The 24977-nt window shown below is 39.6% G+C and overlaps 6 protein-coding genes and 1 pseudogene across 8 annotated transcripts; all 7 read left to right on the forward strand.

Moving 5' to 3' along the window:
* The first annotated feature begins 63 nt into the window (after window positions 1-63).
* On the forward strand, window positions 64-4466 carry LOC111797475 (putative protein phosphatase 2C 55). The gene is made up of 5 exons (XM_023680481.2): window positions 64-221; window positions 809-1720; window positions 2227-2551; window positions 2924-3073; window positions 3882-4466. Exons 2-5 carry the CDS (start codon window positions 981-983, stop codon window positions 4176-4178), a joined length of 1512 nt encoding a protein of 503 aa, XP_023536249.1. The 5' UTR covers window positions 64-221; window positions 809-980; the 3' UTR covers window positions 4179-4466.
* A 323-nt stretch (window positions 4467-4789) lies between these two features.
* On the forward strand, window positions 4790-7393 carry LOC111797225 (arabinosyltransferase RRA3). Its single transcript, XM_023680174.2, has 2 exons — window positions 4790-5304; window positions 6054-7393. Exons 1-2 carry the CDS (start codon window positions 5137-5139, stop codon window positions 7167-7169), a joined length of 1284 nt encoding a protein of 427 aa, XP_023535942.1. The 5' UTR covers window positions 4790-5136; the 3' UTR covers window positions 7170-7393.
* Window positions 7394-7534: 141 nt separating this feature from the next.
* On the forward strand, window positions 7535-10991 carry LOC111797224 (J domain-containing protein required for chloroplast accumulation response 1). Its single transcript, XM_023680173.2, has 8 exons — window positions 7535-8319; window positions 8425-9337; window positions 9419-9500; window positions 9590-9657; window positions 9960-10025; window positions 10110-10187; window positions 10287-10463; window positions 10730-10991. The coding sequence occupies exons 1-8, from the start codon at window positions 7925-7927 to the stop codon at window positions 10766-10768; spliced, it is 1818 nt and encodes a 605-aa protein (XP_023535941.1). The 5' UTR covers window positions 7535-7924; the 3' UTR covers window positions 10769-10991.
* Window positions 10992-12140: 1149 nt separating this feature from the next.
* Window positions 12141-14437, forward strand: LOC111796735 (uncharacterized). 3 transcript variants are annotated; one of them, XM_087124995.1, is made up of 5 exons: window positions 12141-13001; window positions 13364-13505; window positions 13596-13737; window positions 13892-14230; window positions 14345-14437. In XM_087124995.1, exons 1-4 carry the CDS (start codon window positions 12620-12622, stop codon window positions 14204-14206), a joined length of 981 nt encoding a protein of 326 aa, XP_086981121.1. In that variant the 5' UTR covers window positions 12141-12619; the 3' UTR covers window positions 14207-14230; window positions 14345-14437. The 3 variants fall into 3 exon arrangements, with proteins under 3 accessions (XP_086981121.1, XP_023535246.1, XP_086981122.1); XM_023679478.2 differs by having other exon boundaries at window positions 12143-12425; window positions 12510-13001; window positions 13892-14437; XM_087124996.1 differs by having other exon boundaries at window positions 12143-12425; window positions 12572-13001; window positions 13892-14437.
* Window positions 14438-16282: 1845 nt separating this feature from the next.
* On the forward strand, window positions 16283-18774 carry LOC111796860 (uncharacterized). Its single transcript, XM_023679648.2, has 6 exons — window positions 16283-16742; window positions 17315-17441; window positions 17846-17985; window positions 18074-18136; window positions 18229-18297; window positions 18380-18774. The coding sequence occupies exons 1-6, from the start codon at window positions 16542-16544 to the stop codon at window positions 18449-18451; spliced, it is 672 nt and encodes a 223-aa protein (XP_023535416.1). The 5' UTR covers window positions 16283-16541; the 3' UTR covers window positions 18452-18774.
* Window positions 18775-20750: 1976 nt separating this feature from the next.
* LOC111796859 (calcium uniporter protein 5, mitochondrial) lies at window positions 20751-22200 on the forward strand. The gene is made up of 2 exons (XM_023679646.2): window positions 20751-21399; window positions 21634-22200. Exons 1-2 carry the CDS (start codon window positions 20845-20847, stop codon window positions 22063-22065), a joined length of 987 nt encoding a protein of 328 aa, XP_023535414.1. The 5' UTR covers window positions 20751-20844; the 3' UTR covers window positions 22066-22200.
* A 995-nt stretch (window positions 22201-23195) lies between these two features.
* LOC111796858 (putative galacturonosyltransferase-like 1 pseudogene) lies at window positions 23196-24351 on the forward strand (annotated as a pseudogene).
* The last annotated feature ends 626 nt before the right edge of the window (window positions 24352-24977 follow it).

Raw genomic sequence — 24977 nt, forward strand, 5'->3', positions numbered from 1 at the left:
TGGATGAGAGCCGTGATATTTTCGTAAATAACCTGCTTTCCTCTCTACTGCAGCGTCAATGCCGGTCAATAATAAATAGCAATTTCGAATCAATTCGCGCCTTAGGGTTTTTACCTGGCGTCTGCATCCATAGAATTTTGTGGATTTCATCTCACTCCCTTCTATCAATTCTGTTCCACGGGGAGGTTCTACACGGGCCGAGCTCGTAACTAATTTGAAAGGTTCGTTTCTTTAATTCTGACCTACGGAAGCTTTATAGATGGTGTAAGCGGTCCAGGTTGCTAGAAATAGGTTTCGATTTAGTTTGTATGTGATTGATCTGGTAGAGCGAGGTTCCGTAATTGTCATTTTATTGTCTCCTTTTTCCCGTATTGTCGTTGAATTTGTATCTATTATTGGGTTTTCATTTTTGAATACGTGCGTTATGGTCTATCTTCGTTATATTGTTAATGACAAGTGTGTTTACGCTATTTATGGGTTGGTCTTGTGCGTTTCATCTTGTAGTTCGTGGGTCGTCTATGAATATTTTCTTAAGGAGAAGGAAAGTTATTTAAGTGGTGTTTAAATGTTTCAATAGTTCTACTGTTGTGTTCATTCGGAAAATTCCTTTTACTTGGCATATGCTATCAAATTCTATACTCACGCGATTGGGTGATGGTGATTTTAGAATCTGAGCGTAGCATGTATGACGCCAGAAGTTTGAACGCCCATTCTCACGCGTTGTTCTAATTGAAAAAAAAAAAAAAAAAAAAGTTCGAAATAAACTTGTTCATTTCTTTACTCATTTGGTGAACTTTTGACCGGGCAGGGCTAATTTTCTTGAACATTTCGACATACTGATCACGTGAAGTAATATGCATCGAGTACTCTGAAATTAGATGTGCTGGGAGGAATGGTACTTTTTCTCATAAAAAGTTGTAGTGGTTTTATTCTGTGCTGGAGAAGAATCAAAGGGAGGCCCGTCTGTTTAAGGGGCTAATATGCCATCTTATATGTCAAAACTACGAGCATCGGTTCAAATTCTAGGGTGGGAAGGCGGATTTAAAGGTTCATTGGAGCTGCTTTTTGGGCATCAGAAACTGCTGTGTGGCAATTCTAGTCTATTTCACTCGGTTCCTTATTCCTCACTTACAGAGTTGCATGCTCTCTTAAGACCTGGCACTATTTCGGGTGCTAGTTCAGAGCTAGTCAATCGCAGGAAGAATATCTCAGCTCTTGGAGCAATTTCTCGCACATTTTCTGTTCCTTCTGTTTCAGGCCCTGCATTTCAGACTTGTAGGTATCACATTGATTGTGCCGTTGCTGAATCCAATCAATTTTCATCTCACCGCAAGTGTCAAGACAAACCAATGGCTGCTTGTGGTTCTAGAGCTACACTTGGTGAATGTTCTTTTGGTAATTCAAGTTTTAGAAATGCACCCTCGTCTTCTTCAGCGATCAGTCCTAGTATTTGTTTTAACAATAGAAGTGTTAATAGATGTCGGAAAGCCAGCATGAGTTTGAAAAATCAAGAGCAGCCTAGCAACAATGTGATATATGGATACTTCACTTATGACGTTGCAAAGAGGTTTTGCAGTAGTTACCTACATACTATGTCGGGAGTCGGTGATCTTCATACTTCATCAACTTCTCAGTTTTCATCTGGTTCTGCCCCCAATGTGTCATTTGATAATTCTGTGCGGGAGGAACAACCTGCCAACTCTACTGATTCATCTGAACAGTATGTTCTACTTGATCCCTTAATTTAAAATGAAAATATTATAATTTAAGTGCTTAGTTTAGATTGCATCACGACTTTGGTTTTAACTTACACTATTGACTTTATATGAATGCTGTCATCAAATGAACTTGTTCTTGCGCTCAGGGACTGCAATGAGACCCCCCCCCCCCATGGACTTGAATAGTTTGGAGATGTGTCATATTCATTTAGTTATTTGGTCATTCCATTCTTATTGGTCCAACTATTGAGTGAGGATAAATTGTGAATAACGGTAACTTGTTCTGCTTAATCGACATTTTTAGTTATTCTGGTTAAAATGAATCCCTTGGTTTTATGAATTATATAAATGTATTTTATTGTTTTCGGATTTCATTATGGAATTCTTGTACTTGGTCAGTACTGCCGACACAGTATGCTGAGGCCCCCTTCCCTTTTTCATAGTGACGATTTGCAGTTTGGATGCCAAGGGTTCTTTATTTCTAAATTTCCTACTATGTTCTCCACAGGAATATCTCGATGGGCAAATCATTGAAACTGGTTTCTGGATCATGCTATCTACCCCATCCTGATAAAGAAGATACTGGAGGAGAGGATGCTCACTTTATCTGTGTAGATGAACAAGCCATTGGGGTGGCTGATGGTGTGGGTGGCTGGGCAGATCTTGGTGTTGATGCTGGACAGTATTCCCGAGAACTTATGTCTAATTCAGTTAGTGCAGTTCAGGAAGAACCCAAGGGCTCAATAGATCCAGCTAGAGTCTTGGAGAAGGCTCACTCAAAAACAAAAGCCAAAGGTTCCTCCACTGCTTGTATCATAGCGCTTACAGAACAAGTATGTTGATTCTTATTGAGACCAAATTCCCTGTTTTGAATCTCTAGATTCTTGATTTGATGCAATTACTTGACCAAAATAATTTTGGGAAGTTTCTATTTATTTGGAATTAAAGCCTAAGTCATCCTAGTCTGAACTTTTGGGTGGAATTCATAACAAGAGTAAAAGTCATTGATGTCTTCTAGACCTGTAAAATTTTCCCCTAGAGTAGTGAGGTGGAGCTTAACACTTCTCATATATAATATAATAGTATCTGTCAATAATTTTAGCTATCTGTACAATTACTTGCTCATATTTTGTCTTGCAAGGATGCCCCGCAGTTCTTTTATTTTATTACTGCACCATAGGTAATAATGTAAGGCCTCACTGCAGGGTCTCCATGCAATCAACTTAGGAGACAGTGGATTTATGGTGGTTAGAGACGGATGCACTGTCTTTAGATCTCCCGTGCAGCAGCATGATTTTAATTTCACCTTTCAATTGGAGAGTGGAAACAATGGAGATTTGCCTAGCTCTGGTCAGGTTAGTATGCTCATCAGCTTCCTTGCCATCTGTAGTTATCTTTCTTCTTCTGATTTAGGAAATTGGTCATGTTTTTAGTGAGTTAGTTAACATATGTACTGATGCATTAATGTCAGATTAATTGCTCTCTTCCCTTATATCAATCTACCATTCGAGATAATAATATGGAAGGTAGTGCATGGCAGATACCTACATAAATATGTGAATAACCTCACAGATTATACAGCTTTGTGACTTCCTCACGTATGGTTTACTTTAACATAAACTGATATAGTTTGAAGACTATATTATCAAAATAATATCATGAATTAGAAAAGCCCCACCGTTTATGATGCAAGTCTTGACACTGCTTGGCATATGGTTGTTATTTTGAGAAGAATTTGATATAGGTGGGAATGGTATCTTTATGGTATCTTTCCCACGTGGCCTTGTTCCCCTAACTGCTTAAATCTCAATTAGTTTTTTGTTATTTGTTTTAACTATGTACTTATAACCTGGGAAGTAATATCCCTCATGTCTTGGTACGAGTTGGGGAAAGAAGCATATTATGTCTTACCCCGCTCTGCTTTTCTACATCTTTTTCTTCCAAGTAATACTATGTTTCTTCTTTATTCATTTGCTTGCTTGGAATCCTTTGCTTTTGTTTTCCCCTTAGTTCATACTTCAATGTTAGGACACCGAACGATTTTGTTTACATTTTTAGAAATAGAGTGAGCAGAGTTGGCAAACCTTAAAAACGAGAGTAGTTTTTTTACTCTTCATCAACAACTTTAACTTGATAATGATGTGAGTATTGAAACTGATTCAGGTTTTCACAGTCCCTGTTGCTCCTGGAGATGTCATAATTGCTGGCACCGATGGACTCTTTGATAACTTGTACAACAACGAGATCACTGCAGTGGTGGTTCATGCCATGAAAGCAGGCTTAGGCACTCAGGTGACTGCCCAGAAGATAGCTGCTCTTGCACGCCAACGAGCTCTAGATAAAGACAGACAAACGCCTTTCTCCACTGCTGCTCAAGATGCTGGATTTCGCTATTACGGAGGCAAGCTTGACGACATCACAGTCGTCGTGTCATATGTTACGCGCTCTAATGATAAGTGAGTGCCCTGAATGTCATCTCCAACACTTGCATCTGCACGCTTCTGTATATAATCTTTGTAGCATAACCATTAACAATGCTTATTGCATCTAAGCACATTTAATTGAACTATCTCAACTCTTTACATGTTGTAGAGCGAATGACCTCGTTTGTAAGTGAAAAATCAGAGGTATGAGCCTCCCCAAGTCTGGGCGGTTGTTTCTCTGTTTTCTACTTCCATCTGAAACCTTTTGTGCTCATCGGATGCGTAATTGAACAATACCAAAGTTAAGGGTTTATTTTGTTGTGTTTTTCCTCCCTGGTTTCCCCCAATTTATCGCTTTTTTCTCCCAAATTAACAATCTTCTACGAGGTACCTCTCTAACACGTTAGATCGTTTTGTAATAAAAGCGAGCGAGTTTTCTTGTCATGAATTTTGGTATTGGTGGCAATGTTAGGATGTTAGAGATTAAATTAGTAGTGTTAATAGAACATTTAATCTTTGGAGTGCAGTTGGTGAAGTTGACGAATTCAATTCAATTCGAACAATTTGAACATAAATTAGTCGTTTAGATGATAAATTACCCATTTAGAGTAAATTAGCTTGGGAGGAATATTGACTTTTTAGTATTCAAAATTAGGTGGAGCCGTGGAGGGCGAAGTTAGGCAAAGCAACTAAACCAACGACGAAAGGAAAGCAACTGCAAAATGATGAACATCATCAACATTGGATCTTCTTCTTTCCCTCCTCTACGCCCATCTCTTTCCCATTTCCTCTCCCTTCCTGCGCCTCCTCTCCCTCTCTCATCCCAATTCCAATGACCAAAATCTCCGGCGCCACACGGTAAACGGAAACAACCCCATTTCTATATATATATATGGATTCGTAGCTCTCCCTTCCATTTCTATAAAAATCCACAGCAATCCATTCAACTCTCTACTCTGCTGCTTCACTCACGCCGTACTACGCCTGATTTCTCTATGGCCGGTCGTAAAGATAAAGCTCATTCAGCTCGCGTGTCTCGAGTCGTCATCGCCATCGCAATCGGAGTTCTTCTTGGCTGTCTTTTTGCTTTCTTCTATCCCCATGGACTTCTCCGCTCTGATCTACCCCTCCAAAACCGTCGACTCGGGAAATCGGAGTTACAGGTTCGATGCTTGTTGCCCTAGTTCCGGCTTCTGTGCGATTCTGAATTTTATACCGATTTAAATCCTCATTTATTGTTTCTGATTGCGACGTGAATCCGAAACTTCATATCAATAAGAGAAGAATTATAATTCATTTTTTTTTTTACATTGGGGCGAGTGATTTAATTTTAACCTTCAAACTTCTAATCTAGTTTAGTGAAATTAAGATTTCTGGGTAGTATGCGCATTCTTGTGGTTGGATCAGTTGGTCTGGTGGCGGAGTTTACTTTTTAGTTATGTGTGTTGTCATGGCTGGGTTTGTGTATTTCTCTCGAGTCTTTACTTTTTGGAAGATATTATGAATTATAAAAAATACCCTTGAAGTCTGTCATTTGTTTAAAAGTTTCAAAATACGGGACGGCTCAAAATGTGAAGACGATGAATATTTTGTTCTTGGTCATGTAAACGTTTCAATATGGTGACATTAAAAGGTAATTTTAAAATTCACTCACCGAGATAAGTGTTGGGTAAAAATAAATTTAAACTCAGTTTTGTTTCAATTTCGAGTTGATTGAGCCTTGAGTGTGTGTGGAGTCCTAACCCAATTTGAAGTGGCTTTGGAAGTTTGTTGGAGGCACCATTTGGTTTATTATCTTAAACTTGCTTAGCAGTTGAAAGATTGACTGCATTGAATATTTGATGGAATCTTTAGTCTTTTAGGGATCATGAAGGAAACTTTTTGTACTTCCCAACTTTTTCTTCTTTTACAGGTTCAGTCTTCTTCCCCGTGCGAATCTTCGGACCGGTTCAAGAACCTTAAAGCCGACGTGGTTTCAATATTAGGGAAGAACTCCGTGTTGGAGAAGCGTATCAAGGATCTTACGAGGGAGCTGAAGATTGTGGAACAATTAAAAGATCATGCTCAGAAGCAATATTTGGCGCTTGGCGAAAATCACAAGGCTGGTCCATTTGATAGTGTCAAAGGTCTTAGAACAAATCCCACTGTAATCCCTGATGAATCCGTGAATCCTCGACTGGCAAAGCTCCTGGAGAAAGTTGCTATTCAGAAGGAGCTGATTGTGACGCTTGCAAATTCTAATGTTAAATCTATGTTGGAGATTTGGTTTACCAGCATCCAAAATGTCGGTATACACAATTATTTGGTCGTGGCTCTGGACGACCAAACCGAAGAGTTCTGCATATCCCATGATGTTCCTGTCTACAAGAGAGATCCAGACACGAGCATCGACTCGGTGGGAAAGCAAGGAGGCAACCATCAAGTCTCTGCATTGAAGTTTCACGTTCTTAGGGAGTTCTTGCAACTGGGATACAGTGTTCTACTCTCAGACGTTGATATCGTCTACTTGCAGAACCCTTTCGATCATCTTTACCGCGATTCGGACGTGGAGTCGATGAGTGATGGTCACAACAATATAACAGCTTATGGATATAACGATGTATTTGATGAACCTGCCATGGGTTGGGCTAGATATGCGCACACTATGAGAATATGGGTTTACAACTCTGGTTTCTTCTTCATTAGGCCTACACTCCCTTCATTGGAGCTTTTGGACCGTGTTGCTGCTCGGCTTTCTCAAGAAAAGGCATGGGACCAAGCCGTTTTCAACGAGGAACTCTTTTATCCGTCTCGTCCCGGTCGTGATGGTCTTCATGCCTCCAAGAGAACCATGGACATGTATCTCTTTATGAACAGCAAGGTACTTTTCAAGACTGTTCGAAAGAACCTGAATCTGAGACAGCTGAAACCCGTTATTGTTCATATAAATTATCATCCTGACAAGTATGCTAGAATGAAAGCAGTCGTCGAATTCTACGTCGACGGTAAGCAAAATGCTCTGGATCATTTTCCAGATGGTTCTGAATGATGAAATGCTCTTCCAACAAGCTTTACCACCATTGCTTGATACAATGCAGCAGCTGCTACAAGGAGGAGTCATCTGATCATCATCCCATGACTACAAAACATTCTCTGTTATTTCCTTTTCCGAGTTTTTTGTCGATGTATTTATGGAAAGAACATTTGTCATCTGTAACGATAAAGCTCAAATTGAGAGACTTTTCTTCTGCAATAGGAAAATGTCATTACATATGGGTCGACATTCTTGTTATTTCATGTGTTTTTAAAAGGCTGCTGCTCATGTAATGTGATGACAATCTCAACTGTGATGACAGCTGCTTGTCTTTCCTAACTTTTGACTGTGTCTGTAGGGACTTTCGGATCAATGAACATCACAAGAATTTCTGGTTAATGGTCACCAAGAGAATATTGTTTGGCTGCTGCAGATGCTGTGCGCAGCCTAATGACCTTTCTTCGTTTGGTTTTTGAGTTTTTCTCTTATCCACAAAATCAAATCTTCTCCAACAGCTTGTGTGGTTCTGAATCCCAGATGGCTCTTTCCGCAGCCCCACTTCCGTCTTCTTCTGTCTTTTCGTTTTCACTAAGCTCCTCCGCTAAATCGTTGTTCCATTTCCCTTCAACTTCCTCTGCTACTGTTTCGAGAGAAACTGAGTTAACCCGTGGAAAAAACTCGCGGGTTCGCCGTTCCCGCCATTTGTTATTTGAAATTGAAGCTGCTGAAGCTAGGAATCTGTTAGATGGGGCTCGGTTAAAGGGAAGAAAATGGAATCGGACGATGTTGATTTTCACGGCGTGTTCGGTGGCCCTCCGAGGAGGCGGTCGTCCGTTCATGAAACACGGTACAGCTTCTCCGAGACGGTGGATTCCTTCGTATTGAAACGCCGCGATGATGAAGCACCGTCGGGCCGGAGTAGTCGCTGGTCTGGTTTGAATGAGAAACCGGTGTTCGGGGAAGAAGGTGTCCACGGGCGGCGATTTCCGAGCAATGATTTTTACGACGATATCTTCCAAGCCGATGAATCGGTGAGTTCTTCTCCTCGCCGTCATGAGCGTGACCTATTCTCTTCGATTCCTGGTTCGGGGATTCTAAGTCCTGCTAGACCTCTTCCGCCGCCGGTAGAGCCCTTCGGCAGTTCTTCCCTCCCTGCACAATTAAGGTTCTTCTTCTTCCGTTTCTTGATTTCATAAATGGGTTTCATTCCAAGATTATATTGATGGCTAATTTTCTAAGCGTTAATGTATGGCTCTTTGATTTGTGGCAGCCTACCCTCAAGATTGGCCAAAGGGAGTGATTTACCAGCGTTTGGATCGAACCCATCAAGAAACAAGGACGGTGGCTTGAATGGAAGCCATACAAATTCTCCTAGGTTCACTCTTTCCAGATTTTCTTCAAGCACATCAAGCCATCGTTCTGGTCTTTTGTCTTCTGAATTCCAAGAACGTGGCAGTGAGGAAGCATCATCCTTTAGAAAGTCTGATAGTAATGCTATGAGTGGAAACAGATCAACGAAAGGAGTAGATAGTTTAGAGGATTCTAATGGTAGTGGTCAATTTCAGTTCCATTTCTCCATTTACAAATGGGCAAGCAAAGGGGTGCCTCTGATGATGCCACTGAGAGGAGGGAACGGATCGAGATCAAGACCAAAGACTATGATCCGAAGAAGCTCGAGCTCGACCGATAGGGTAGTGAAGACTAAAAATGAGATGCATTCCCCAACATCAACTATACAGCACATCGATTTTCCTCTCGTCTTTCACGAAACTACAAACGTCGATGACGAAAAGGGGACGGGTTTACTGCCTGACATAGCTGGTGTTGATCAAAGAAAGGCTGGTGGAAGTTTTGAGGAAACAATTTCAGCCGCTCCTTCAGAAAACTTGAGCAGACAAACTTCACTGAGAAATTCAAAAATGAAGACACCTAGTTTCCTAAGTGCAGACATGGAATCTGGGCATAACATTGGCAGAAAGAAAGCTGGGGGGAAAATTTCGGAGTTCGTTAAGATTTTCGACCAAGAACCTGCGTCGAAACCCCGAGACGTAGTCGATTTAGCAAATGATAGCTCTACAAGGAAACAGGAAAGTGCTTCAAAAGCTCAAACAGAAGCAACTGTCAATAAAATAAGGAAGGATGAGAAACCCAAGCTGAATAAGAATACAGATGCTTCCATCAAGGTACTCTCTTTTGCACCATTGAAGATAAGAATTTGCAAGTCAAAAATATTTTTGATGGACCTCAGTTTTCAATCTTTGTAGGGAGATGATGTTTCCAAGCAATCAGTGGATGATCACTCTGCTAAAAAAGCTGCTAGCTACAGAAGTCCAGCACCAAACACTGGTTAGTCATGCATCTGTGTGCTGTGTACTTCATAGTTTCTAACAAAGACTCGATGATCCATTGCATAATACATTACTTCTTGATGTCAGTTCATGTTCCCGGTGTCGCAAAGTCTACGACTCCGGACGTGGAGGAGCCCTTCCAAGAGCATTTCTCGGTATGTTCATCCTTGCAAAAATGAATTTTCAGTTTACTCTTTAAATCAATTTTATCTAGTATTGTGAGATCCCACATCAGTTGGAGAGGGGAATGTAGCATTCCTTATAAAGGTGTGGAAACCTCTCCCTAGTAGACGCGTTTTAAAACCGTAAGGCTGGTGGCGATACATAATGGGTTAAAGTGAACAATATCTGCTAGCAAATTGCATCAGTTATATATAAACTTATGCATCAAGTATGAATGCTTTGTACCAATTAATGGCCAACAATCTAACGAGCTGATTTGGTTGGTTTATGACAGGTAAAAGAATTACCACAAGACTATGATGATTCCAGAGTAACAGACAATGGTCGTGAAGGATTACAAGTAATGCATCTCACATTAAGTACATGTATTATGTTTATTGCAGCAGGTGGGGAAGTAAGCTGATAAGAACTTGTCACGATGCAGGCTATCGATACTAAAATACGACATTGGTCGAACGGGAAGGAAGGGAATATACGTTCGCTGCTGTCAACTTTGCAATATGTGAGACTGTCATCTTATTAACTCTGTTTGTTGTTCGTTCTTGAGGTCGACGCTCGACGTTTCTTCAATTTCTATAAACTGTTCTTTGTTGTGTGCAAGGTTCTTTGGCCTAAGAGCGGATGGAAGGCTGTTCCTCTGGTTGATATAATCGATGGACATGCAGTCAAGAGATCTTATCAGAAGGCTTTGCTGTACCTTCACCCTGATAAGCTACAACAGAAGGGTGCTTCATCAGATCAAAAGTATATTGCAGCAAAAGTTTTTGAAATACTACAGGTATTCAAAAGTTACAACCAAACATGAATTCTATGATATGGTCAAACAGTTCTACTAGCTTGTCTTTTGACAGAAGCTGATGATTTGAGCGTTTTAAAGAGTCGGGATTTCTGATTTTCTTTTTGAGTTCTACAATATGTTCGGGTGGAGTTTCGAACTTTTAACCGTTAGGTAGAGAATAGAATGCGTTAACGATTTGAGGTATTGATTGGGTGTGCCTTTCATGTGTGTTTAATAGCTCAATGTTGTTCTATGGATTCATGTAGGAGGCTTGGACTCATTTCAATACGCTGAGTGGACAATGATATATAATCGCGGCATTATGGGAACTGTGATTTTCGCAGAATGGAAGACAATGAGGTGCACACAAAGAGATGTCTCTATGCTTTTTAAAGTGTCATTTGCATTTGTTTACGTACAAAATCCAAATGTCCTTTAATAAAGAAAAATAATTTAAATATTTTTTTTCTTGAAATAATGTTTTTTTTATTATTTTATGATCACAATCGTTTGAAGATTGTTTTGAGATATTTGTCGTTTTAGCTCGTTACGTTTCGTTGTCAGTTTTACAATTTTAAAATACATGTTACAAATGGTATCAAAGCCAGACACCGAGGAGTTAGCCAGCGAAGACGCTGGCTCCCAAAAAAGATGGATTGTGAAATCTCACATTGGTTAGAGAGTGGAACAAAACATTCCTTGGATGTGAAAATGTCTCCCTAGTAGATGTCTTAAAATCGAAAGGCTGACGGTAATAAGTAATGGGCCAAAGCAAACAATATCTGCTTGTAGTGGGTTTGGACGTTAGAGGGGAAGTCACACCCTCACTAATTAATTAGAGAAATAAAGAGGGTAAAGGTGAGCGTGAATCAATATGCAGGGGCAAAATTGGAAATATGGTGGATTGGTGTGGCACGTTGATCTCACGTGTGGCTACTTTTAGTGGTTTGTTCCAAAATAGGCCTTCCAATTTCCCGTGAAACAAAAACTAATTCACGTTTCTGAATTTGGGCCATGAATAGATGGGCCTGGGGGTTGGAGCCCATGAATAAGGGATGAAATGGGCTGAAAGCCCACAAAGGAAGCCCATTAAATAAAAAAAAAAGTTCGTAGATGATTTTGAGTGGAGGCGGGTGAGGTAGCCGTTGGTTACCCACTATTGTTGTTCTTTTTGTGCCTTTTATTTATTTATCTATCTATTTATTTATTTTATTGTGTTTTCTTCCCAAAAGGGCAGTTCTTTTTGTGTTTGTCTGGTAAGGGGTGAGGGAGTTCTTTGGATTCTTTTTATGAAGGGTAAGAAAGTCCTTTTACCCACATCACCAACCGACTGTGACGCTTTGCCTAAGCCATCCCCCTTCCCGCCCCTGTGTTTCTACTTCTTCCTCAAATACACCCCCCCCCCAATTCCATTTATACCCTTCTACATGTTTGCAAGTCACCTTTTACATTTTTAAAATTTAAATTTATAATGAATCCATCCTTTTTTTTATGTCTTAAAAGTTTAAGAATTTATTAGAATAAAATTAAAAACTTAAATATTTTAAGAGGGAGGAATGCATGGTAAATTATAGGTTTAAATACCCATTTTGATTTCTATTTGGAAGAATTTTGATGGGTAATTTCAAAAGAGTTTAAGTATGACTATTTTAGCCCTTTTATTTAAAATATTAACAAAAAATTTACACACAAGGTAATTCCTACACTTTCAACAAATTTAATGAGTACGGAAGAAAAAATGGCATAGCCATGGAGTCCTCCTACTTGAAGATAAACAGGTAAAGTTCCATAGCCACGCGTGCATTGTCACCGGCTGTTGTAGGTTTCCCGTACAAATCCAAACAATCCTTCCTCCGCTTAAACATCCTCTCAGCTATCGACCCGTTTCTTCGTCGTTCTCTGCCCACGGAGTCACTGCTCTCTCTCTCGCCACGACGCCTTTCTGCTCTTCACTCCCAAACCGTAAGGCTTTCTCTAAAGCTCTTTTGCATTTGCAGTATCAATAATCTCTTCATTTTCGTCTTGTCTCGCCTTCAAATCGTACAGTTGTGTTGTCTCTGGAAAATTCGACGTTCGTTGCCGAGCTTTCTTTGTTTTGTTCCACACAGAATTCGATTCTGGAAGGGATTTTCGTTGACGGATATCTTTCACGAGCAATGTCTGTGGCTACGAAGCTCCATTCGCACGCTAAACCTGTTTTGGAGTCCCGAGAAATTCTTGGACCCGGCGGGAACAGAGATAGGGCGCCTGAGAAGCCGAAATGTAAACAGGAGACTTTGAAGAACTCAGAGAAGCAGAACAAGGCGCTTCCGGCGATTCCTGAATCGGTTATTCGAGACAATAGCTCCATCGGGAGCTCCTGCTCATCCGATTCTTTATTAAGCAGCTATTCGACCAAATTGTTGAATCCGAAAGTGAAGCCCTGCGATGTGAAGCCTGTGAAGGCTGTTGCTGCCGGAGGTGATCCAAACGTAACCTCAACGACGCCTAGTCTCTCGGTTCCGGGGAAACGCTGTGGTTGGATAACGCCTTATTCTGGTAAGCAAGCTCAAACTCTGCTTATTATTGACTATTGCTTATTTGAATCGAGGAAACAATGGATATGAGATGGACAGAAGACAATCGCACAATTTCAATTCGACATAATAATAGAGTTTATCTTAGTTCAATACTCATTTTCTACTTGCATTGAAATATTTTGATTATTGTATTGTAATGCAATCAAATATTTAACCTCTTCATATTTTATTGTTGCATGAAGGATTTTACTTACTATGTTATTTGAACATTACAATTCATTATTATATGTGAATTTAACTATTTTTAAAAATCAGTTACATTCACATGGATTATGAATCTCTGGTTATCCTGTAATGTATTGTGATGGTTTCTTGTTGTAGACCCACTTTACATCGCTTTCCATGACGAAGAATGGGGAGTCCCAGTTCATGACGACAGGAAGCTGTTTGAGTTACTTGTATTATCACAAGCCTTAGCAGAGCTTACTTGGCCCTTGATTCTTTGCAAGAGAGATATATTTAGGTCTCTTCATTTTTTCCCAAAACTTGAATACAAATCAGTCCCTAAAAGAACATTGTTCTAAATTGTCTTCCATTTCTCTCTTCTTTGCAGGAAAGTTTTTAATGATTTTGACCCATCTACCATCGCTAAGTTCACACAGAATGAGTTTACGACACTAAAAGAAAATGGCATCCAGCTCCTATCTGAACCAAAGCTTCGTGCAATCGTGGAGAACGCTAATCAAGTACTCAAGGTATTGAGTTTTGGTTAAGCTTTAGCACTTCCTATTTTTTGTTAAGCCAAAGCCAACCCACAAGAACAGGCGTTTGGTTGTCTCAACTTCCATCCCTTTCAAGCGGTTGAAAGCTGAATCTCTACGTTTCCATTGCCTTTTGACTTCTCCACAGATTCAACAGGAATTTGGTACCTTCAGCAACTATTGTTGGAGCTTTGTCAACAAGAAGCCTATAACAAACAGATTTCGATATGCCCGTCAAGTACCGGTAAAGACGCCGAAAGCAGAGTTCATGAGCAAGGATTTGCTAAGAAGAGGCTTTCGTTGTGTTGGGCCAACTGTGGTTTATTCCTTCATGCAGGTTACCGGAATTGTTAACGATCACTTAGTCAATTGCTTCAGATATCAAGAGTGCGATGGTATGAAATTAAGAGTAGAAGGTCAGCGATCGGAGTTGCTCACCGGAGCTTTGGAGACTAGATCTTGACATGTTCATAGAAAAAAAAAAAAGGTTATCTCTAACTAATCTTAGAAATCAGTGTGATAAAATGGTTCTGATGATCTGATGCTGAGTAGTTTAAATTCTCCTTTGTTTAGAATTCTTAATTGTAATTTGTATTTACAGACGACAAAAACATGTTGGCTTCCTGTAACTATTTTTCAACCTTCAGAACACGCTTCGGTGGCAGAGCATAAGAACAATGGTATGTTTCTCTTACTCCAACATTTATAACGTTAGTAGTTTCCGTAAGATTTAAGGTTACGAGTCGCAGAATTCCAGGGTCGAATTCGAATATTCGGACTCATTAGGCCTTAAGTCTCCTTGCAAAATTTAGCCCAATAGAAATGTGGGCCCAAGTTCCCGGGAAGGCCCAATGATTTCGTAGCCGTCGCAATTCCTCCTGCTTGAAACCCAACAAATAATTCATAAAAATTAACCAATAAAGCAATAAAAAAATTAGGCTAAATTCATGATATTTAAGTGTTTTTTCAATTTCTTGCTATTGCTTAAAAGGTTCCTTGTGTATTAATATTTTTTTTTTTAATAAAGCTCATTAATAATATTGAATGTTAAATTTGACTAAAAATGTCGACAATTCTTCCTCAACTTCAATAAAGAAGTAGAAATATATATATGTATGTATGTATATTTATATATTATGTAGGTTGAATTATGCTCCTTTTAGTCACATATTTAGTTTATGCGTATATAAGGATTAAAGATGAAATGTTGAAAATTTGGAAGAAAAGAAAAAAGGTGTTGAAATTGACAATTCGGAATGCGATGTGAGGGAAGTGGATGACAGGAGGACGACACAAGCTCTACAGCTTTCGTCGGCTTTATGCGTTACAGGGTACAGTTTTGTTTATTTATGTATTTATTTATTATTATTTTTTTTTTTCTCTAGATAAAAGCTATGATTATCATTTTCCCATCCAATCCACCGTCGTCTCACCAATCAACGGCTCATCATTCCTTATCCTGGCGGGAAATGATCCAACGGACTAAATCCTCCTGTCCTCTTCCACGTATGCTCGCCAACCAATTTAACGTAATCCCGTGACTCACAATTTCAATACGACACGCCACCCTCCTTCCACCCATACGTATACCTAAAGAAAGAAAAAAAATAAATAAATAAAATAGCATTTGGGTCTAACTATTTTAGATATATTCTATTTTGGTACATGACTTTTTAAATAAAGTATAAAATAACACTTTTTCATTATTTAAATTCAGTAACTATATTTTTTATAAAGTTAAAAATTTGTTCTAATGATTTGTTTAAACTAATAGTAAATATTAATTTGAAGATTGAATTCAGACAAATTAAAATTTTAAAGTTGAACTTTATATAGTAATAAATTAATTCCAAAACATTGAATTTGAAGGAAAAAGAAAAGGGTAAGAAGAAACAGTGATTGAAAGGACAGGGTGTGGTAAGGACAGTACAAAACGCTGTCACTGTGGGTTCCAACGTAATTTGAGGCACTCATTTGGGTTGACTCATGTCCCATTCCCCTAATTTTATTTCTTAATAAAATAACAATATAATAATTAACAAACCCTAAAAAAATAAATATAAAATCAACTTCCGATTCTCTTTGCCTCTGTGTCCATGTCCACAGACATTGAAATATCGTTCAGGGGTATTCTCGTCATTTCACCATCCTGTCACCTTGCCTGCCACATTTCTGGTATTAAAAAAACAAAACCGCTAGCGGTTTTCTGTCCTCCTGTCGAGTTTTTTTACAACAAACGTAATTACCATACATTTTCCTCTTTCATACAAAGCAAGAAAAATCACGAGAGAAATTTCTTTTTCTTTTTCGTTATATAAATATATTATTAAATTAATTAATTAATTATTAGTGATTGATTTATTGTAATTAATGTAATTTCTAGGGGTTGGGAGATATTTATTTGAAAGGCGGGAGGAAGAAGGAGAATAATAGTAAAGATGATTTTTGGGAAAGAATTGGAGAGAGTGATCTGATTACACGTGGCGGCTTGTAATTAGTTGCTTTAAAGACGTTGGGATTCGTAGCAATACACACCAATGAACAATTCAAGTCACTCTCATTTCTCTCTCTCCAATAAAGCACACATTCTCTCTCTACTCTATCTCTCTCTTACTCTGCTATGTGTTTGTTGTCGACGAAAATTCCCAAATTTCTCTGCGATTTCGCTGTCTTTTGCTGCTGAAATTCCCGAAAACATGCTCGAAACTCCTTGATCTTTCTGCATCGTCTAATTTCCAAGCTCTGTTTCTATTGAATTTTCCCCTGTTTTCTCGAATTGATTGCCGAAGGATTCGGGAATGCTTGAAGCAGTGGAGAGCTCCGTCAATGGCGGCTTCTCGCAGTTGCAGACCAGTGGCGATAGTAGTGAAGAGGAGCTTTCTGTTCTCCCTCGTCATACGAAAGTTGTCGTCACTGGTAACAACCGCACCAAATCGGTGCTCGTCGGACTTCAAGGCGTTGTTAAAAAGGCTGTTGGTTTGGGCGGATGGCATTGGCTGGTATGTCACTTTGTTTAATTGACCTGTTTGTGTAAGTGAGACTAGGGCACAATGAGTCTGGATTGAATCAATTTCGAGTGTCAATGCTGTTTTCCCCAATTCACAATTTTGTTTAATCGGGGTTTTTTAATCAATTTTGTCGTTGTGGTTTCCAGCTATTATTGTATGTTCACTCTGTTTATTACATCCATTTACGAGTTTTGAATCTACTATGGAAAGAGAATCGGTTTTATGCTTTGATTTTGGGCTTTGAGCTATGAATTGCATGTTCAATTTGACCTATGGATCTGGTGATTGGAGATGGGGTTTTCATTAACAATGTAAAATCCATTTATTGCAATATTGGATTTTTTTTTATTGAATTTCGATTTCATAATTTCACGAATCTCCCCAGATTATTGTTCTGTTTCCTTCAGATATTCTTCCTAAGAATTTTGAAGTTTGTTTCCATGTTTATCCAGCTGTCGCATTGATGTTAGAACAGTGGGATTGTTCTTTTGAAATCTGCAGGTCACTAGATTTTGGGTACATTCTAGATTTAGCGTTTAATTTCGAAATTAAAAAATCCTCAGGTTCTCACGAACGGCATTGAAGTTAAGCTACAGAGAAATGCCCTCAGTGTAATCGGAGCTCCGACTGGCAACGAGGACGATGATGATTTCGAATTTGAAAACGTACACTGGAATGGATCCGATATGGGTAACTTCAGAATCTTTCCTATTCTTGTTCACTGATTGAATACACAACAATTGATTGTCGATTCTTCAAATGGATTAGATTAGTGAATATTGTAAGCTGGCATCAATTAAACATAGTAAAAAGGCCCCAAAAAAAGCTTATTGTCTCCACTTTTGTTTGATTCTGATTAGGGTATTCATAATTAAAACGCTTGCTTGTTTTGGGTAATTGTTTCATTGGTCCTCTGTAGTTGTTGTGGAATGATATGCGTTCTAGGAATAGTGGTTTGAGGTTGGTACTTAGGATTCTTTGCTCATTCACCTTTTACTTTATTTGAAACCTTGTTGTGTCTTTGATTCCTTCTCTTCTGGCCCCTCCCCATGCTTTACTTTTTTCATAATGCTTTTGGTATTCTGATTTCCCAGCATCTGATGACACTCTAAAGTCCCATAGACCAAGACATCGGACGCACAAATCATCGGGATCGTCACACAAAACCATCGGCCGATCCTTCTCTTATGAATCACAGTCCAAAGGATCTATTTCCACCCCTCGTGGGTCCATGGTACTTAAGAAACTGATCATTTTTTGAATGAAATGATACTACGCTTGTAATTTAAGTTGGGTTTTGATTAATGATGTTACCTGTACAGAAAGTTGACCTTGGTAAACTTGAGATGTCTGCCCTATGGAGATATTGGCGACACTTCAATCTTGTAAGTTACCGCTACTTTGGTATAAGTGTGTGATGGTTTGGTTAAGCTGCATGTTTCTACCACCATGATTGAGAGAATTCCATGTGTTCTAGGTGGATGCTTTTCCTAACCCATCAAAAGAGCAGCTGGTGGATGTTGTTCAAAGGCATTTCATGTCACAGGTACTTAATTTTCTTGGTCTAACCGTTAATTGTTGCGTAGTACGTCCCATAACATGTTCGTTTGTTCACAATGCTTGTGCAGCAAATCGACGAGTTACAGGTGATTGTCGGGTTTGTCCACGCTGCAAAGAGACTCAAAACCATCTGCAAATGATGAGTAAAGGCTGTAACACCAAGCTTATTCCACCATTTCTAACTCAAGAAACAGCAGTACCCGAAATTCCCACTTCCCCGCTGCATTAATGGTTCTCTGTAATATAAGTATCTTGGCTTGTTATCGAGGTATCGTTACCCTTTTGTTAGTGTAATTATGGTAGATGAATATAGTAATTATATAATGTATGTATGACTGGCAAACAGACCTACGAAAACTAAGAAGTCCTTGCAGACTTCATTTTCCTAAGCCTCGATGGATTGAATGCTGACTTGGGAGACCGGGTATCTTGAAATGAATGTGTATATTCTTTTAATGCTTTATCTTTGTTTCTTGACATCTCGATTATACCAATGAATCAATGTCTAACCGCAGTCTTTATTCTTGGCTTCTGTTATGTTGCATATTAATCTTTACAAATGCTGTAAAACCCACATGATTATGTTCATCTGTTGTGTTTTTGTAACTTTTGATAAAGATTATAGATTCATATTCAAAAAAGTTATTATGAGTAGATATTGTTTGCTCTCTCTCAGATTTATGATCTTAAAATTCCGTTGAGTCTACTGGGAGAGGTTTTTATACTCTTACAAAGAATGATTCATTCTCCGAAGGTATCTACACTCTTCTAAGGAGATTGTTCCCCTCTCTTACCAATGTAGGTCATAATCCCTCCTTTGGTGGGGGCTCGTTCCCCTCTCTAATTGATGTGGGTGATGTAAAATCTCACAATCCACCCTCCTATGGCAGGCTCGTTTCTCTCTCTAACTGATGTGGGATCTTACAATCTACCATCATTGGGACGGAATCGCCCGGTGTTTGACTCTGATATCATTTGTAACCGCTCGAGACTACTGTTAGTAGATATGGTTCGCTTTAGCATATTATATATCACCGTCAGTCTTATGATTTTAAAACGTGTCTACTAGAAATAAGTTTCTACTCTTGTAATGATTGATCCGTTCAACTCTAATCCATATAGAATATTATGAAAATGGAGAAAATGAATTGATGGAGGAGAGGAAAAGAAATAGAGAGGGGAAGAGGGGGCCAGCTATGAAGGTGTAATTGAATGCGTGAAATAAAGTATGGAAAGAAAGAAGAGATCTTTAAGAATCAAAGCGGGGCCCTCTCACGTTTTGCTGTCTATTTTCAGATACCAAACTCTCATCTCTCTTCATTCAATTCAATCTGCTATAGTCCAGACCTCTCACTATTTAGTCACACTCACAGTCTCCACAATAAATTTAAATATATATTCAATTAAATTATTAACGGCTACAAATTTTGACGGTTGGGTTGAAAAATATCCTTGTGGCATTTTTTGAATTTTAAATCGTATTCCCGCCTAAATCTGGGTGAGTGGAAAATTTCGGTGCTTTTGAAGATTTGTGGGATCAACACCTTTTCGTCATGGGCCTGATTTTCTAGCCCAATACTAACTACAGTTCAATGTGGGCCCATGTGAGATTTGGGCCGAGCCTGCTTTAGTTTGGATATTTATGGAAGGAAGAGGTTGGGCCCATTTAAAATGCAGACAAAGCCCAAGTAGAGTTTGAGGAGAAGATTTAACGTTAAAGGAATATTGATTCCATGTGTCGTGTCGTGGGCGTGCGCTAATAGTTTAAGAAGGGTCAAAAAGCATGAAGGGGGAGAAATTAAGGGAGGGTCGCGTGAGTCGTGAGGGGCAAGTAATAACAAAACTTTGGGAGGATGTCTTGTTGTGTGCTACATCACTAGCCCACCCCTTCTTTCACCCATCGCTCACTAGGTACTATGCCCTCGTGCTTTTGACACCTCTCTTCTAGAGATGTTCACGAGATGGGGCATGACCTTCATTCTCTCTGTTCTCGTCTCTATTTCAATTCTCTTGTTCGTATCATGAAATGAATATTTATTTGTGAAAAGTGAAAACTTTTGATGAGAGAATCTATATGGTTAACAACTTAACATCCCCTTTCAGGGTAGCCATAGTTTATTATAGCAAATTCCCAAACCAAAACAAAAAAAAAAAACAGCATGGGTTGCTTCGGTGCATAGACGACACCCTCAGGTTTTTTGAAAAAGAAAGATGGAAACGGGAGGGTAAATTGGTAATTTTGAGGTTTTAAATTTAACATTTGCTGGACTAACTTATTTTTGGTAAAATCTTGATATAATTAATTTAGATTCTCTTGAGGTTGATTCGGTGCTGACGTCAGCTGAGGACAAATAACAAGGCGGGACCCACGCTACTCACTGCCGTTCACTTCCTCTTCCTTTGGATGGTTATACCTATATAACCCCTTCCTCTTCTCTCTTCCTCTCGTCATTCCAACTCTGTGCCCTAATTTTACGTTACAATTTCCCCTCCCCCAATTTCTTTCCTCTTCCTCTTCCTCTCTTCTCCATCAATGGCGTTCCGGAGACCTCTTTGCAAGCGCTTTCTTGATGCTTACAGAACTAATCCGTTTTCACCATCTCTCTGTTTCAGCCTCCGCCGCGATTATCTTTCTCCTCCGATGGATTCCGCCGTCAAGGCCGTTTTCCGGCGGTTGCTTCATAGGAGAGCCATCTATCATTCGCCTTCCACGCCTCCGATCTCGGAGTTGTTGTCTACGTCGGTTGGCAATAAGCTTCGAGAGAAGATCGGAGGTAGCAACATTACTGGAGATCGAATTCGGCTCGACGGCCTTATACCTCCGGCTTCGTTAGAAAATGAATGCTCTGTTTCTGGATGTGGAATCTCGATTGACGATGCCAGGAAAATCATAAGGCTGTCACAGGTCGAGAAGCTTAAGGCGAAACTTAGAGATATCCCGAGGAGTTCGATTTCGTACTCTGAGTTCACTCGGATTTGTATTGATGATTGTGGAAACAAGGATGATGGTGCTGAATTCGCCAAGTTGTTGGATAAATCCGGCAGCGTCATCGTCCTTGGGAACATTGTATTCCTCCGCCCCGATCAGGTATAATTAAAATTCCGATTAGATGTTGCGAGGTGAAAATTTACAAACTAAAAAGAAAACTGGCCCAATCCATCCCTTACGGAAATACCGATTTAAGAGGACGATGATGATGAACAGTACTATACGAATATGCAGAGTAGGGGAAAATGTTTGAAGAAGTTTAAAATTTGGGACAAAATGGTGACCTTTTCAGTGAAAATTGTTTGATTTAAATGAAATTCGAAATGTTTGCAGGTGGCAAAATCAATGGAAACGATGATATCTCGATCTATAGCAACGCCAGACGACCCAAGATTCAAACAACTATCCGAAATGGAGAAGCAGAAGGCAGCGATTGACAAAAAGGCCAAGGCCCAAGTTCAGGCCGAGTTATTTTGCGGATTGGGCCTTGTAATGGGCCAGACATTGGGCTTCATGAGGCTCACATTCTGGGAGCTAAGCTGGGACGTAATGGAGCCCATTTGCTTCTTCGCGACATCCCTTTACTTTACCCTCGGCTATGGCTTCTTCCTCTCAACATCCACAGAGCCCACTTTCGAAGGCGTCTTCCGACGTCGTTTTAAAGCCAAGCAGACGAAACTCATGGCGTCTCATAACTTCGACATCGACAACTACAATGAGCTCAGAAGAATTTGCTATCCAAACCACAGAGGAGGCTTATCATAATACTCAGGTAATTATGATATACATTGTCTTCCAAATTTGAAAAAGAAAACGAAAATGAGCGCGTAAATTTCTATACTCTTTTTTATATTGAAACTTATATTTATTTTTTATATAATATTATTTTTAAGAATTAAAGAGTTTGAAGATTAAGACTGCCATATAAATACAATGAGAAAACAGTTAGAATTAGGCACAAACAGTAACAATAGCAACTAAAAACAAAATAATAATAATAATAAAATTCATGAAAAAGGAAAAGCAAAGAAAATTATTCCAAAGGTTTGAATGTTGGAAAATTTTAGAAATTAGAACAAGGCGACAAATGTACGGACATACAAAGTCAAGGTCTACCCGCTGTTGTGGTCTACTAACCAAGCTGCCTTGTCTATGCCCACTGAAACTTCCTTCACACATTCATTTTATTTTTTATATTCAATAAACTTATTTATGCATGTCTCTTCAATTATTATTTTAAAATTTTCATGCAACTACCTAGCTAACTTCGATAAACTTAAATTCAAGATAGCAATAAATTACATGACCAACTAAGTCAAGAATCAATCTTCATCATTATTATCATTCATGAATTTACAATATATTTCAAAATATTAATTTTAATTTTCTAGAAATTAATTTAAATAAGGTAGTCAAATGTTAACAGGTTCGTTACTACTTTTTTTGTATGTACTTTTTCAAGAAAATTATTTTCTCGAAAAAATATTTTTCAACTCACGAAAGAACATTCTAAAAATTTAAAAATATTGAAATAAAAAATTCAATTAAAATTGATTGTAAATAGATAAAACTAGTCGAATATCAGCCCTCCTTTGGATCATAGAATGTGAAGTATAAAAAAAAAAAATATATATATATATATATATAATAAAAGGGTGAAAAATCTCTCAGCTTTACATTGTTGACTTTGACTAAATTAGGCAAATATTCCCCATGCAAATTATTTTTTAACAATTAAAAAGGAAAAAAAAGCGCGTTGAAACGTCAAACTCCGGTCTGAAGTTTGTACAGCTACGGATTTCCGCCTTCAGTCTCTCTCTTCACTCCTTATATACTTTCATTTAAATCCCATTTCCCATTACTAAATTCCCTGACTTCCCCTTCGCCGGACCGCCATGCCCTCCGCGCTTGTCGTCGCCCTCCTCCTCCTCGCCGTCTCCGCGGCCGCCAATGCCGCGAATTTCAGAGAAGCCCCCCAATTTTACAATTCCCCAGATTGCCCCTCCATTGCCGACGACCTCCAGGACCCCGACGCGAACGAACAACATCTCTGCTTCGATCGCGCCGTCCATGTCGCGATGACGTTGGATACCGCCTATATACGTGGCTCCATGGCCGCCGTTCTTTCCGTCCTCCAACACAGCTCTTGTCCCCAAAACGTAATTTTCCACTTCGTCTATTCCGCATCCGCCAACGTGTCGTCTCTACGCGCCGTCGTCTCCCGCTCATTCCCTTACCTGAAATTCCAACTCTACCCTTTCGACGAGGAGGCGGCATCGCGATTGATCTCCACGTCAATCCGATCCGCGTTGGACTGTCCGTTGAACTACGCACGTAGCTACTTGGGCAGCCTCCTTCCCACGTGCGTCGGCCGGGTCGTGTACCTTGACTCGGATCTAATCCTAGTCGACGACATTGCCAAACTCGCCGCCCACCCACTCAGCGGGGACTCGGTCCTTGCCGCGCCGGAGTACTGCAACGCCAATTTCACCACCTATTTCACGCCATCGTTTTGGTCCAACCCGTCTCTGTCTTTGACGTTTGCGAACCGGAAAGCGTGTTACTTCAACACGGGGGTTATGGTGATCGATCTGGACCGGTGGCGGGCCGGCGATTACACGGCGAAGATCGAGGATTGGATGGAATTGCAAAAGAGGATGAGAATCTACGAATTGGGGTCGTTGCCGCCGTTTTTGTTGGTGTTCAGCGGGAGGATTACTCCAGTGGAGCACCGGTGGAACCAGCACGGGCTGGGCGGCGATAATATCAGAGGGGTCTGCAGGAATCTGCACCCTGGTCCAGTAAGTTTGTTGCACTGGAGTGGGAAAGGTAAACCGTGGGATCGATTGGACGCGAACCGGCCCTGCCCTGTGGACGCCCTTTGGGCTCCATATGATTTGTTACAGACCCCATTTTCGATTGATTCTTAAGCTCCAGAAATTGATTGTTTCATTTTTTTTTTTTTTTTTTTGTACATAGAGAGATTGATTCAAGTGTATTCAAATTTTGATTTTTGTATAAAGTAAAGGGGAAGTAATAAATTCATAATCTTATATTTAAAAAAATCTGATGGATATGTGGGGTGGGGTGGGGCTGGGTCTCTATGTTTATTTAAATTAGAGGTAGAAATATGAATGATAGATACTAAGTCGTAGGTGATCTTTTGTTTTTCCACAACCATTAATGCAAATGTCACATAAACTCTACCCCACTTGAAAGGATAAACGGACATTGTTATTTATTATTTATTTATTTATTTTAATAGTTCTTGTTAACGATTCTTGAGGGAGAAATCTTCTCTTGGCTAATCAAATGGAAGATAATGTGTGAGATCCTAAATTGGTTGGAGATGGGAACGAAACATTTCGATGTGGAAACCTCTCTAATAGAGGTTTTAGAACCATGAGATTGACAACGATACGTAACGAGCAAAAACAGACAATACCTACTAGTGGTGGACTTGGACTGTTACAAATAGTATAAGAGCCCGACATCAGGCGCTAGGTCCCAAGAGGGCGGGTTGTGAAGTCCCCACATAGATTGGGGAGGAGAATAGAAGTATTCTTTATAAGAGTAGCCAGACATCCAGTGCTGCTTAGGTTGTTACAAATAGTAGTAAAGCTAGACATCGAGCGATGTGGATTGTAAGCTCCCCACGTTGATTGGAAAGGGGAATA

This window comes from Cucurbita pepo, chromosome 6 (genome assembly GCF_057944985.1).
Source record: "Cucurbita pepo subsp. pepo isolate OVF chromosome 6, ASM5794498v1, whole genome shotgun sequence".
NCBI classification, from domain to species: Eukaryota; Viridiplantae; Streptophyta; class Magnoliopsida; order Cucurbitales; family Cucurbitaceae; genus Cucurbita; species Cucurbita pepo.

Excerpts from the sequence above, each read along its gene's own strand:
- LOC111796859 (XM_023679646.2), top strand. The coding sequence starts at position 20,845 with ATGGCGTTCCGGAGACCTCTTTGCAAGCGCTTTCTTGATGCTTACAGA. Across the intron at positions 21,400-21,633 it reads TATTCCTCCGCCCCGATCAG|GTGGCAAAATCAATGGAAAC; the intron begins GTATAATTAAAA and ends AAATGTTTGCAG.
- LOC111797225 (XM_023680174.2), top strand. The coding sequence starts at position 5,137 with ATGGCCGGTCGTAAAGATAAAGCTCATTCAGCTCGCGTGTCTCGAGTC. Across the intron at positions 5,305-6,053 it reads TCGGGAAATCGGAGTTACAG|GTTCAGTCTTCTTCCCCGTG; the intron begins GTTCGATGCTTG and ends CTTCTTTTACAG.
- LOC111797224 (XM_023680173.2), top strand. The coding sequence starts at position 7,925 with ATGGAATCGGACGATGTTGATTTTCACGGCGTGTTCGGTGGCCCTCCG. Across the intron at positions 10,188-10,286 it reads TGCTGTCAACTTTGCAATAT|GTTCTTTGGCCTAAGAGCGG; the intron begins GTGAGACTGTCA and ends GTTGTGTGCAAG. Across the intron at positions 10,464-10,729 it reads AAGTTTTTGAAATACTACAG|GAGGCTTGGACTCATTTCAA; the intron begins GTATTCAAAAGT and ends GGATTCATGTAG.
- LOC111796860 (XM_023679648.2), top strand. The coding sequence starts at position 16,542 with ATGCTTGAAGCAGTGGAGAGCTCCGTCAATGGCGGCTTCTCGCAGTTG. Across the intron at positions 17,442-17,845 it reads CTGGAATGGATCCGATATGG|CATCTGATGACACTCTAAAG; the intron begins GTAACTTCAGAA and ends CTGATTTCCCAG. Across the intron at positions 18,137-18,228 it reads ATTGGCGACACTTCAATCTT|GTGGATGCTTTTCCTAACCC; the intron begins GTAAGTTACCGC and ends CATGTGTTCTAG.
- LOC111796735 (XM_087124995.1), top strand. The coding sequence starts at position 12,620 with ATGTCTGTGGCTACGAAGCTCCATTCGCACGCTAAACCTGTTTTGGAG. Across the intron at positions 13,002-13,363 it reads TTGGATAACGCCTTATTCTG|ACCCACTTTACATCGCTTTC; the intron begins GTAAGCAAGCTC and ends TTCTTGTTGTAG. Across the intron at positions 13,506-13,595 it reads TGCAAGAGAGATATATTTAG|GAAAGTTTTTAATGATTTTG; the intron begins GTCTCTTCATTT and ends TCTTCTTTGCAG.
- LOC111797475 (XM_023680481.2), top strand. The coding sequence starts at position 981 with ATGCCATCTTATATGTCAAAACTACGAGCATCGGTTCAAATTCTAGGG. Across the intron at positions 1,721-2,226 it reads TCTACTGATTCATCTGAACA|GAATATCTCGATGGGCAAAT; the intron begins GTATGTTCTACT and ends TGTTCTCCACAG. Across the intron at positions 2,552-2,923 it reads TCATAGCGCTTACAGAACAA|GGTCTCCATGCAATCAACTT; the intron begins GTATGTTGATTC and ends GCCTCACTGCAG.